Raw genomic sequence first — 14,300 nt, forward strand, 5'->3', positions numbered from 1 at the left:
TTAAAGATATACTAGAATCAAGAAATGTGTAACATTGCAATCAAATATACAGTTGTATATAGTATATACATAGGAGTAGGTCAAATTTACTTAAAAATACAAACTGATTTTTTGGTTGGTTTTGTTGTTAAAAGAAAAAGAATACAGATAAGTAGAGATCACTTAAAAATACAAAGACGTGGACATTGCGGTTAAAATATATAATGCAAATAAGTGGGAACTGTGTAAACACGGCGACCATTTTTTTTAAACAAATGTATTTAAAGCTATGTTTTGTGTTTGTACAGTATGTCTGTGTACAGAGAGCACAGTGCATATAGTGCAGGAATACACAGAGGATTGACAGTTCTTATGGTGTATTCCATTGGATGTTTCCCTCTCTCTCTCTCCCCCTCTCCCTCTCTCTCTCTCCCCCTCTCCCTCTCTCTCTCTCCCCCTCTCTCTCAGAGTCACAGACAGTGAGCCAGAGGGAAGCCAGGCTTGCTGTTTGTTTTTGGTTGTTTTGGTTGTTTTTGTTGTTTTGGTTGTTTTGGTTGTTTTTTCATTGTTTTGGGTGTTTTGGTTGTGTTGTCTGTCTGTGGGTGATGTCTGGGCGGCGGGTTTGTGTGGGGGACTTTGAGGAGGAAGCCAGGAGAGTTCTTCCTAAAGCGGTATATGACTACTACCGCTCAGGAGCTGACCAGCAATACACACTGGCTGCCAACACTGCTGCGTTCAACAGGTACAACACACATACACACACGCACACACACACACACACACACGCACACGCACACGCACACGCACACACACACACACACACATACACCGTAGTCATTATAGAGCCCTTTATATTATATATATTATATCCTATACTGTATGCACAAAGGACATTTTGAATTCCTATAGACTTTCAAACAAAAAAAATCCACCCAAAACACTGTTAACAAAACAGCTATAGAGTAGCTACTGTGCAGGAGTCTGGAAGACCTGGATCTTAGCACTTCCTGGAAGACCTGGATGTTAGCACTTCCGCTTCCTACGTAGAAAAGTCAGTGGGATTTTTATATGGGGATTTTGGTTAAATGCTTGAAATAAGGTCTGTGTTTTTTTCCGCAATATTATATTATATTTTCAATTTTTCAGAACAATGTACAAACAAGACAAACGAACACGCTCAGGACACAGGCTTACCTGCTTGTGAGAGATATTGTGCCTGAGGTCCCACACAAGGGGACCTTGAAAAACCAGCCAGGCGAGTCGAAATAAGGTGGTAAACCAAAGTTTATGAAACAGCAAAGTTTGTGTTCAGCAAGATAATCTTCACAAACGAGGACCCCTTTTATGATTTTCGAAGCGTAAATGCATTTTCAGATTTTCAGAAAAGGCTTCAAAAGTGATAAAAGCGTGGGCGTCCTGGTGGCTCACCTGGTAGAACGCGTACCACAAAGGCTGAAGTCCTTCGCCGCAGCACGGGGCTCGAATAAAACTGGTCCTCATTCGTGAAGATTATCTTGCTCAACACAAACTTTGCTGTTTCATCGTTGACCACAGACCGTATTTTATGCATTTAACCGAAATTCCCATACACATCCTATTGACTTTCACATGTAGGAACCAGGAAGTGCAGGGACTTCTGGGTAAGCCTACAAAAATATGTCATCGCTGCATCCTGGGTTAATTAGCGTAAGAGGATTTGAAGGTGGATTTTTCCTTGTTGTTAATGTTATTAATATTGCTTATTTCTCTCTGTGTGCAATTGATATGACTGTAAATCACACCTGTGTGTGTGTGTGTGTGTGTGTGTGTGTGTGTGTGTGTGTGTGTGTGTGTGTGTGTGTGTGTGTGTGTGTGTGTGTGTGTGTGTGTGTGTGTGTGTGTGTGTGTGTGTGTGTAGGTGGTATCTTCTCCCTCGGGTGTTGAGGGATGTGTCTAAGGTGGACCTGTCTGGGTCTGTACTGGGCCAGGCGCTCAGCATGCCTCTCTGTGTGGGAGCGACAGCCATGCAGAGGATGGCTCACCCTGATGGAGAGACAGCTACGGCCAGAGGTAGACAGACAGACAGACAGACAGACAGACAGACAGACAGACAGACAGACAGAGAGGTAGACAGACAGACAGACAGACAGACAGACAGACAGACAGACAGACAGACAGACAGACAGTCAGACAGACAGAGAGGCAGGCAGACGGACGGACGGACGGACGGACGGACGGACGGACAGACAGACAGACAGACAGACAGACAGACAGACAGACAAGAATAGAATAGAATAGAATACCTTTATTGTCATTGCAACTTGTACAACGAAATTCATTGTGTGCAGTACCAAGCTATGTAGGAGGAATAAAAATAAAATAAAAAAAGTAACTAAGTCTAAAAGAAATGTATCCTACATACTACCACATGCAATGGATAAAAAGACAAGATAATAGAATAAAATAAGTATTAAGAAGGGGCAGCATTCGTATCATGTGCGTCATAACATAGGACATTAAAGTGCAGCATACGTATCATGTGCGTCTTACTAAATGACATTAAAGTGCGATGTGTAAACAATAAACAGATGTAGCAGCATACAATAAACTAATAAACTAATGTGCCAGTGTCAGTGCAGTGTCAGTGCAGGTCAGATGTGGGTCTGACTTTTGTTGGCAGGCTGGTTCAGGAGGCATATCGCACTAGGATAGAAACTGTTCCTTAATCTGGCAGTGCGGGCACGGATGCACCTGTACCTCCGTCCAGAGGGCAGGAGGGAGAACAAGTGGTGGCAGGGGTGAGTCAGACAGACAGACAGACAGACAGTCTGACAGACAGACAGACAGACAGACAGACAGGCAGGCAGGCAGGCAGGCAGACAGACAGACAGACAGACAGACAGACAGACAGTCTGACAGACAGACAGACAGACAGACAGGCAGGCAGGCAGGCAGACAGACAGACAGACAGACAGACAGACAGATTTATATAAACTCGGACTTGAGTTCATAAGAATCATCTAAGTTTGAATGTGTTCCTACCCAGCATGCCAAGCGGCGGGGACAGGGATGATGCTGAGCTCCTGGGCCACCTCAACCATAGAGGAAGTGATGTCAGCGATGACATCGTCACAGGGTGGTGCAGGTATCCTATGGATGCAGCTTTACATCTATAAAGATAGAAAGCTCACCCTGTCATTGGTCCGCCGGGCTGAGGAGGCGGGTTATAAGGCTATCTTTGTTACCGTGGATACGCCATACCTGGGGAGGAGGTGGGATGATGTGCGCAACTGCTTTAAACTTCCCTCACACCTGAGGTAGGAACCAAAACAACATTGACAACAGAAGAAAACATAAACACATCCTAAATCCAGCCAGGTTGCCAGAATAAAATCTATCCACGGATATGTAGAATATCATGATTCTGACGCAAAAATACATTCAGGATATCACGTTTCTCCATACGTATACATGTATATACATGTATATCAACGTTCTCTTTTGTGGTCCGGCTACAGGATGGGAATTACACAGAGGCCATGGCCCCCGTTGCCCCTCCCTCTGGCCGTGAGTTCCTGAGATCTCTAAGGGCACCTTGGCAGTGCCCTGCTGCTACCAGCCTGCTGCTACCAGCCTGCTGCTACCAGCCTGCTACCAGCCTGCTGCTACCAGCCTGCTGCTACCAGCCTGCTACCAGCCTGCTGCTACCAGCCTGCTGCTACCAGCCTGCTACCAGCCTGCTGCTACCAGCCTGCTGCTACCAGCCTGCTACCAGCCTGCTGCTACCAGCCTGCTGCTACCAGCCTGCTGCTACCAGCCTGCTACCAGCCTGCTGCTACCAGCCTGCTGCTACCAGCCTGCTACCAGCCTGCTGCTACCAGCCTGCTGCTACCAGCCTGCTACCAGCCTGCTGCTACCAGCCTGCTGCTACCAGCCTGCTACCAGCCTGCTGCTACCAGCCTGCTGCTACCAGCCTGCTGCTACCAGCCTGCTACCAGCCTGCTGCTACCAGCCTGCTGCTACCAGCCTGCTACCAGCCTGCTGCTACCAGCCTGCTGCTACCAGCCTGCTACCAGCCTGCTACCAGCCTGCTGCTACCAGCCTGCTGCTACCAGCCTGCTACCAGCCTGCTGCTACCAGCCTGCTGCTACCAGCCTGCTACCAGCCTGCTGCTACCAGCCTGCTACTGTCAGTTGCTTTAAAAGCGTCAGTGGTCTCAGTTTAATGTAGCTGCTCTATGCAAAGGATTACATTACATTACATTACATTACATTACATTACATTATGTCATTTGGCAGACGCTTTTATCCAAAGCGACTTACATTAACACATTTTTGTCCGCAATAGAGCAATCAACTATGTAACACAGTCTATGACAACTACAACCTCTGAAGGAACAGTGGTACAAGTTTAGTTTAGGTTTTTTTTTTTTTTTTTTTTTTTTTTTAAGAAAGAGAGAGAAAGAAGTTAGATCAAGAGGGGCCCAGATGGAGCCTGAAAAGGTGTGTCTTTAGTCTTTTCCGAAAGATCGGCAGTGATTCAGCTGTCCTGACCGAAGGTGGAAGCTCGTTCCACCATTGAGGTGCCAGGGACGAGAAGAGTCGAGATCGGCATGAGCGACTTTTGAGCCCCCGTAGCGAAGGAGGGGCGAGGCGACCTGCACTGGTGGAGGAGTGAAGGGAGCGCTGAGAGGTTTGGAACCTGACCATAGATTGCAGGTACAGGGGAGCTGACTGGTGTACTGCCCTGTAGGCCAGTACCAGTGTCTTGAATTTGATGCGTGCCGAGATGGGAAGCCAGTGGAGGTCCTGGAAGAGGGGAGTGACATGAGAGAATTTGGGTTGGTTGAATATCAGATGGGCTGCAGCGTTCTGAATGAGCTGAAGCGGTCGGATGTTGGTGGCAGGTAGGCCGGCCAGGAGCACGTTGCAGTAGTCCAGGCGAGAGATGATAAGTGACTGGACCAAGAGTTGAATCGCTTCTCTTGTGAGAAAGGGACGGATTTTGCGGATGATGTAGAGGGAGAACCTACAGGAGCGTGCTATAGCAGCTATGTTGGCTGAGCAAGACAGCTAGTTGTCAAGGATCACCCCAAGGTTCTTAACTGTTTGGGAGGGAAGTACAGTGGTATTGTCAATGGAGATGGAGAGATCAGCGAGAGGGCAGTCTTTCCCTGGGAGGAAGAGTAGCTCTGTCTTCCCAAGGTTGAGCTTGAGGTGGTGGGCAGACATCCAGTCGCCAATGTCTTTGAGGCATGCAGAGATGCGAGCCTCGATTTGAGTGTCGGAGGGGGGGAAGGAAAGGAAAAGCTGGGTGTCATCAGCATAGCAGTGATAAGAAAAGCCATGAGATGAGATCACATGGGCAAGAGATCTGATATAGAGAAGGAAAAGTAAGGGGCCCAGGACTGAGCCCTGGGGGACACCGGTGGTAAGAGGGCAGGATCTGGAGAGGGACCCTCTCCATAAGACCTGGTATGAGCGGTTTTAGAGATAGGAAGCAAACCAGGAGAGTGCAGAACCTGAAATGCCGAGGTCAGACAGAGTGGAAAGAAGGATTTGGTGATTGACTGTATCGAAGGCAGCAGACAGGTCAAGGAGGACAAGGACAGAGGAGAGGGATGAGGCCTTAGCAGTGTGGAGGGCCTCTGTGACAGCAAGAAGAGCTGTCTCAGTGGAGTGAGAAGCCTTGAAACCGGACTGCAGAGGGTCCAGGAGGTCATTCTGGGAGAGATAGAGAGAAAGTTGTTCGGACGCTGCTCGTTAGAGGGTTTTGGAAAGGAATGAGAGAAGAGAGACAGGTCTGTAATTTTGAATAGCAGTAGGGTCAAGGGAGGGTTTCTTAAGCAGAGGCTTGACTCTTGCAGTCTTTAGAGCAGGCGGAACAAGACCAGAGGACAGAGAGGAGTTTATGAAGGTAGTGAGGAAGGGAGATATGTTAGGTGAGATGGTTTGGAGGAGAGAGGAAGGGATAGGATCGAGGGGGCAGTAAGTGGCTCGGTTCGAGCTGATGAGTTTAAGCACTTCATCAGGAAAGAGGGGAGAGAAGGAAGGAAATCCAGGGACAGGGGGCCGAGGAGCAGGATTGGACTCGGGAGTGTTAGTGAAGGTACCTGGAGGATGGAAGGAGGAGCTGATGTCATCCACCTTTTTAGTGAAGAAGGTTACAAAATCATCAGCAGAGAGGGAGGAGGGAGGGGGAGGGGAGGGAGGGTTGAGGAGCGTGGAGAAGGTGGAAAACAGTTTACTGGGGTTGGATGCAGAGGACTGGATTTCAGAGATGAAGAAGGAGGTTTTTGCTTTGGAGACAGCAGAGGTGAAGTTGGAGTGGATAAGGTGGTAGGAAGAGAGATCTTCGGGGTGATGTGATTTTCTCCATTTTCTCTCTTGAGGAAGGATGTGTCATTCGCTCATTTTAACACACATTTAAAAAGAAATCCCTCTTCATGATGTCAATAGAGCTTCATGCCTTTGTGTCCTGGCATGTGGCCTTGTGCCCTAAAAAAATGGTGGCGCTGAAGGCCAGATGGCCACGCCCCTAAAATGGCCACGTTCACTCGGCAGGCGAAGCAACCAAGAGTAGTGGTTTGGAATGAGCACGTTGTGGTGCAGCATCATCATCCCATTCAGTCAAGCTGACACAATCACACCGCAATCACTTCCTATGTATTTTGTCATAATACAGTAAAGCAGACTAATGAACTTCACAATAAGACTTAATTTCTAAGCTGTCTTATCAAAATAAGAGTTGCTCTCTTGTAATAACTTCTGTGTAAGGAGACACGGGTTGAGACCTGCCCCTAGGTCAAAAGGACCTGCCTCGGTGCTGCTTCTCACCTCTCCAGATAGTGAGATGTGTTTGAAGTCATGAGGCTGGGCTCTCTGGTAGACAAGCCGCCCTCAGGACTTGCTTGTCCAGTTTCAAATGGAGGATTGTGTCTCGACCTCTTGGGGTTGATGGCTTCCCATTGGCTTCCACAGGGCAAATTGTGCCCCGGCTCTTCCGGACGGGCAACCAGTTCGGCAGACACAGGGCAATGCCAAGGTCGACTATCGACTATAAATAAATACAAAAATGATAAATAAATAAATAAATAAATACATAAATACATACATACTAGTGATGCGCGGGTCAGGTTTTTTTAAGGCCCGCCCCAACCCAACCCGTCATTGGAGCCAGCCCGCCCCGCCCGCCCCGTTAAAATATCTGAAAATTCCGAACCCAGCCCAACCCAGCAGCCCGCAACGGCCAATTTAATGTAATATGTCTCCGGACTCAGGAGGAGCACAGCGGAGCTTCCAAGGTGTGCAGTAGCTAATAACTCTGTGTCTCTCTCCCCCCTCTCTCTCTCTCTCTCACACACACACACACACACACACACACACAGACACTCACATGCTGCCTGCGCGACAACAGTTGTAGCCTAGGCCTGCTCTGGATGAGTTGCGCTGCTGCTTTCATGTCGGTCTTTCTTCAATTAATCCATGGTCTTCAGATAGCGCGACCGACTACGCTTCCCCAAAGTGCGGATGGCGTGACCGCGCAGTGTTTCGAATGGAGGTAGCAGGTAGAGGTAGGCACTAGGCAGGCTACAGAAACAGTTCTTATTCTTCCCCATTTATTTTAATTACCTCATGCGCTCTCAATTGGCCATGTTGCAGTAGTAGGCTAAACGTAGTAGTGCAGCAGGTGCGCACACGGCTTGCAGATACGGCTAGACTCGCTGTCTGATTTCTTTTAATTACCTCATGCGCACTCAATTGTTCACAGCCTACTCATGTTGCAGTGAAGTTGACAAATAGATCACAGTCGAGTCCACAACAGAAAATCTGCGGTGGCATTATATGGACACTTCAAATAATAATTACAGCGAATAATCCTTCCAAAATGTTTGTTTTAGCTACCTCATTGAAGCGTTTCTTTACTCCATGTAGGCTATAGAGTGCAGCAGGAGTCTGTCTGATTGTGTGTACCTACGTGTGAGAGAGAGTTAACGTCTTTAAGGTTAATTACTCTGCGTGTTTCATTGCTCTAAATTATTTAATAATGTTGCTTTGTCACGTTCTGAGCCTGCCCCGCCCGCACCCGCGATATTTTCATAATTTGCCAACCCAGCCCGCCTGCGGGGCGGCCCAGCCCGCGGGACCCGGCGGGTTCTGGGTGACCCGCGCATACATACATACATACATACATACATACATACATACATACATACATACATACATACATACATACATACATACATAAATAAATAAATAAATAAATAAATAAAATATCGGTGGGCTCCATGCCCCCTTTGGTGCATATGATTCCTGCTGCATAATTCAGGGGGATGCTGGGGTGGTATTGCGCCCAAACCCTCTACATTCTGCCCTACAACAGTCGCAAGCCAATCAGCCTATGGAACTGCAGCCTTTCCACCCTCCACAGGTGTGCTCAGGCAGGTGTGCTCAGGTGTGCTCAGGCAGGTGTGCTCAGGCAGGTGTGCTCAGGTGTGCTCAGGCAGGTGTGCTCAGGGCAGTGGACAGGGCCTGATAGACTGGGCCTCTGGCCTGCCCTGTTCAGCATCCAGCACTTGAACAGGGCAGTCGCTTTCTTTCTCGCTCTCCCTTATCTCCCTTTCCCTTCTTTCCCTCTGCCTGCAACAATCACCCAGAGCAAACTTGCATTCGTCATCCCTCTGCTTCTGCTACCCGGAGCCAATCTTGCATTTGTCTCTTCGAAACTACAAATATGGATTATATGGCTGGTCTCTCGAAACGAAATCGACAAAATTATTGTGGGGTCCGGGGATCCCCCCCTCTGCCCAGACGGGACTTCACCGCGGGACACGGGAAGACAGCAGTCATTGACCCTAGGCTGCACGTCATGATAAACGAGATGAGCGGGGCAGTGAGTACTTGGACTATTGCGATTTCTGATCTGAATCGTAAAAATTGATTACTTCTTGAAGATATCACTGCCACTGCAGCGAAGTGTTTAAAACCGAGGATCAGGACTGACTCGTGTGAGGAATGTTGTTGATCCTACACCCACCGGGGAAAACCAAAACAACGGATTTAATCTGGCCACCTGCTAAGCCGTCAAGGACACTAGCAGCAAAACTCTCCTGACGCCTTGAGTGCAACCTGCGTCTCCAACGTCACGCCCCGACATCTGACGCCTGAACTCTGGACTAAATTGCCATCTCCACAGCAACGCTGTGTTTAGCCGGTGGAGGCTCAGACCTTACACACACACACAAACACTCATGGACCCTAAGGACTATAGGCCAACACACGGTCATGCACGCACTCCCCCAAACCCCCCCCCCCCCCTCCCGCCCCCCTCCCCTAAACCCCACCCCCCGCCTCCAGCATTTCGTCTGCAACTGAGCTCTTCCCCCCCCAAACCCCCTGCCTTGTTACAGCTCTTGCATCATCCACCCCACCCCCCCCCCCCCCACCCCCTCTTCCTCCGATATACATCCATCTGGCGCTGATGACAGCGAGCCACTTGCGTTGTTTGAGGAGCTAGTGCAACGGTGGCGCTGCGCACGTGGCGACCCGGCTGAGGGCAGTAGATGGTCCTTTGGAATCTGTACATATTGCAACAAATGTGTATGTACTGTATAATATTGAAGTGTGCCTTTATTACTTTCAAACTAGTAATAATGTATCTCAATTCTGAAGTGTGCCGTTATTACTAATCTCAAACTAGTAATGATGTTGTAATTATCCACTACTGTCTGATGTGAACCAAAGTGCCCTTCTGGGACATGTATTAAACTGATTGATTGATTGATTGATTGATTGGGGCCATGTCTCTTAGGAGAGCGGGCCGTAGCCCAGAGTGATGTCTGTCTTCAAAGTTAGCCTTGTAACAGGATAGACGGCTCTCCACCCATTTACAGCCGGCCTTAGCATCTGGCAGGGCCCACTAAACATCGGTGACATCTCACACCGAGGCCATGGTTGTGTACATAACGGCATTTCATATCTGCTTCATTAATGAGCACAGAGGTGACTCTGGTGGTGCTGAAGTCATTCAGACTCAACTGCCACTTCAGCTGGGTCTGCTTGGTTTCCTCACAGTGTGTCTTATAGTTATAGAGGTCATCCCATACATATGGAATATGTTGTAGAGAGTCGACACGAGAGATAGCGGTTGGTTACATTGTAACCCAGGTTATCTGAGTGGAGACTCTCTCCGAAATAACCAAAGTGGCCTGGATTTGGGCTTATATTCACCTTATTCACCACGCCCACTTTTTCTCTCTTCCGCGTTCGACGCAACGTATTTGTTCTTCCGGTGCAGCGCTAGTTGGCGGCCATTTTCAAAATAAAACGTCAGTATGAATGAAGTTTGGCAACATTCCGAATTAAGCTACACTGCGGCCAACTTCAGTTACATGTTCATAACGTTACTGCTGCGAGGAGCCGATGACTGTACCCGGTCGGCATTTAACGTTAGTTACAAAAGCACGTCGACAGTGTTTTCTCACTGCCAGTAGTCTACAGTAGGGTTTGACAGATAGCTAGTCCGACCGGTATCAGCACAGTCAGCGCTCCCGGTCCTCGCTGCTCGTTAAGGATTTCCAATAGGCGTTATTCTGATAAACTGGTCACATATATGTTACGTTCTCACCCGACAAATATTAAAACTTTAACACATTGAGTGCCAAGGACGTCTCTGGACGTCCTAAAAAAATGTAACGAGGAGTGCCAAGGACGTCTGTGGACGTCCTAAAATCATAATTCATATTATTCCATAATTCTGCTGTTTAAGGTCGTACCTAGCCAGTGAGCATGAATCCCTTCAAGGGATCACACGGCGCCACCTTAAACATCGTCACGGGAGCTGCGCCACCCACCTCAGATCCTTTACTTTTTGCAGGAGACAGCAGGGAAAGACGTGATCAAAGTGGAAACCGTATATATTGCTCTGTCTGCAGCGGAGCGGACAGTTGGCTCGGCTGCATCCGTGCCCACAACTGAGCTCTTCTGCTTGTATCTATCTTCTATCTATCTGTTTCTCCACACAATTCCCTGCCAGAAAGCCAGCACCCGAAGCCGAACGGCCAAGCCCTTTTCGTTCAGTCGCGTTTGGCACTTCCTTGTTGCGCTAGGATCCGTCCGGGGCAAAAACGGAGTGAGACTCTGTGCGTGTGGGGAGGAGCCCGCAGCTCAGGGGGGGGGGGGGGGGGGGGGGGGGGGAGAGGGGGGTGGGGGGAGCAGGCTGCACAGAAACCACACCACGCCACCACATCAGAAAACACCAGCCAGAGTCAGTGAATGTGCTCGAAATTAGAGTGCAAAAAGTATTCATAAAAGTCACTATATCTTGAAAAGTAAAAAAAACGGGAGAAAACCCTTGAAAGTGCACTTCTTACAGAGGCTGTCATTTCATAATGGAACTGTCTAGAAACAAAATTTCTTCTTTGGAAGAAGCAGGAGTGTTCAATGTTTCATTAGAGTCCAGCCCTCTCAATATAGCCCTAATAGAAAAAATTCTATAGCTGTTTTCAACTGAATGGAAGTGAATCTGGCACAGGCTCCAGACAATTTTACTGAAGCGCTGTGGCACTCAATGTGTTAAAACAGTTTGGTTTTTTTTTAGCTTGAAAACAGCTTTTTGGCAAGTCTAAATTACTGCGGTAGGCGTATTCTACTTCCGTGTTTAAAACCGGAAAGACGATTACGAAATGACGTCATGCAGAAGCGTCCTTGTATGGGCAAAGAATAAGGTGAATAGCTTGTGGCCAATCAGGACGCCGCCCCCAATTGCCCACAGGTGTTGTGATTCACCCACAGGTGTTGTGATTCACCTACAGGTGAGGTGATTATGTGTCTTCAAGAGCTATTCAATGTCAGCTGCCGCTAATCAGAATATATCCCATACGGGAGAGATAACCTGGCTGGGGTACAATGTAACCAACCATTGTCAAAGTTGTTTTATTTGCGGTTAACATTGTCAAGGCAGCGATGTTTTCAATATCTGTTTGGTTTCAAATTTAACATGAGATTGTACATATCCGTGGATTGCAGAAACGTACAATACCGACATTTTATTCTGGCGACTGGGTTGAATGCCAACACTTATTGTGTGTGTGTGTGTGTGTGTGTGTGTGTGTGTGTGTAGTATGTCTAACTTCTCCACAGCCTCTCTGGCGTTCGCTGAGGGTGACTATGGCAGTGACAGTGGATTGGCCGTTTATGTTGCCAAGGCGATAGACCCCACCCTCAGCTGGGACGACATCACCTGGCTGAAGAAACACACACACCTGCCAGTGATTGTCAAAGGAATACTGACCGGTACACACACACACACACACACACACACACACACACACACACACACACACACACACACACACACACACCACACACACACACACACACGTTAAAACAAGTCTCATAATGTTCACCTGGCATACTCCAAGTCTCTGAAAGCCTTGAGATGCCAAGTTAACTTGGAAAGATGTTATTTGCACAGTGTTTGTGACACAACTGATGACATCACAACTGCCCGAGTGACATCACTTATGAAATCACTGATGACATCACAACTGCCTGAGTGACATCACAGTTGGGCAATTGTGTGCAGCCACAACTTTTGCCCAATTACATTATCCTTGTCCATCCTGTTGTCCGGGCATCAGCCATCTGCGGTTCAGTCTAGGGAAAATAAGGTTTGACCTTAAACTAATTGCAACAGAATTTATTTTCACATTTTTATGTTTATATTGATGCTCTAAACACTCTAGTAAAAATCCCAAAAAATCCCATTAGTGGAAGTATGTTAAAATGAAGTTTTTTCAAAATGGCTGCCATTATTCAACTTAACTCCTTTGTGGAGACAATAATGCCAATTTTGACAATGTTCCACTACTGGGATTTTTGGGGATTTTCAGTATGTTAAATTGGAAGGTTTCAAGAGCTGAATACAACACAAATAAATTCTGTTGCAATTTGTTTAAGGTTGGATCATTTTTTCTCACAGATTCCCTAGACTAGAGGTGTTGCGGGCTGGATTATCAGAATCATGCAGATGTACCTAACATTTATGAAATCACTAATGACATCACAACTGCTCGAGTGACACATCACAGTTGCTTGAGTGACATCACTGATGACATCACAATTGTCCGAGTTGCTCGAGTGACATCACTGATGACATCACAACTGCCCGAGTGACATCACAGTTGGGCAATTGTGCGCCATCGGCCAGGGCACACATAGCCCTCCCCGGTAAGGTGGTAAGAAAAAGTCTGCCCACACTACAGCGATATTTTACGTTTTTAGGCCTTTTTAGGCTCACGGTGGATCGCGACCCACACGAACACAATCAACATCCACCATCTTATCACATCATAGACATTGTGACATCAGCAGTGATGTTATAGACATCACTGCATCACTGCAGTGTGAATACCTATGGAGGCTGCTTGTAGCTTTTATTCAAGATTTAATCTGTTCAGAAGTTCTCAACTCTGGGCAATCTGTGTGTGTGTGTGTGTGCGGTGTGTGTGTGTGTGTGTGTGTGTGTGTGTGTGTGTGTGTGTGTGTGTGTGTGTGTGTGTGCGTGTGTGTGTGTGTGTGTGCGTGTGTGGTGTGTGTGTGCGTGTGTGTGTGCGGTGTGTATGTGTGTGTGTGTGTGCGGTGTGTGTGGGTGTGTGTGTGTGCGGTGTGTGCGTACGTGTGTGTGTGTGTGTGTGTGTGTGTGTGTGTGTGGTCAGGTGAGGATGCCGTGCAGGCTGTGAACCATGGTGTGGATGGAATCCTGGTGTCCAATCATGGAGCTCGACAGCTGGATGGGGTTCCTGCCACGGTGTGTGTGTCAGTTGTTTTATATGCCCTTCTCATGTCGTCATGGTAACAGCTTCCATGTTGAGAAACCGGTGCCTCACAACTTCCTGTGGCAACTTTCTTTTTTACAACTTGAAAAACTACAAAAGAGGTGCGTCCTGGTGGCTCACCTGGTAGCACGCGTACGACGGAGCCTCGGTCCTTCGCGTGGCTGATGCGGGTTCGAATCCGACCCGAGGTCCTTTGTCGTCTGAGGACAGCCAAAGAGTATAGTGAGACAAGAGGAGAGATTTATTTCTTGGTTTTTCCTATAGGTTTTTTCAAATCAAGCAGCATGCCGTTTTGTCAAATATCTGGGGGGGTAAGTCCCCCTTTAAGCTCAACCACAGCCTTCTTTGGCTGCGTCATTTCGGGTTCAACTGCTCCACAGCGCCAGATGTATCGGTTCGGGGCTCAGTGGTGCGAGGGTGTACTGCAGTTTACAATGTAGACCATCGGCTGCGCTTCCTTGAATATCGTGGATATAAGACTCGATCCAGTTGCTGTAGCCCTTTT

General features: G+C 47.8%; 1 protein-coding gene across 1 annotated transcript in view; it reads left to right on the top strand.

The window, feature by feature from the left end:
- Positions 1-584: 584 nt before the first annotated feature.
- hao1 (hydroxyacid oxidase (glycolate oxidase) 1) overlaps positions 585-14,300 on the top strand; it is a gene marked incomplete at both ends in the record, with an annotated part of 24,659 nt that continues 10,943 nt past the window's right edge. Inside the window, 5 exons of the mRNA XM_083649711.1 lie at positions 585-721; positions 1,877-2,028; positions 3,005-3,275; positions 12,079-12,251; positions 13,676-13,767. Coding sequence (XP_083505837.1) covers positions 585-721; positions 1,877-2,028; positions 3,005-3,275; positions 12,079-12,251; positions 13,676-13,767 — 825 coding nt within the window. The remainder of the gene's footprint in view (positions 722-1,876; positions 2,029-3,004; positions 3,276-12,078; positions 12,252-13,675; positions 13,768-14,300) is intronic.

The sequence above is a fragment of the Poromitra crassiceps genome, assembly GCF_964638095.1.
Source record: "Poromitra crassiceps genome assembly, chromosome: 13".
Taxonomy (NCBI): Eukaryota; Metazoa; Chordata; class Actinopteri; order Beryciformes; family Melamphaidae; genus Poromitra; species Poromitra crassiceps.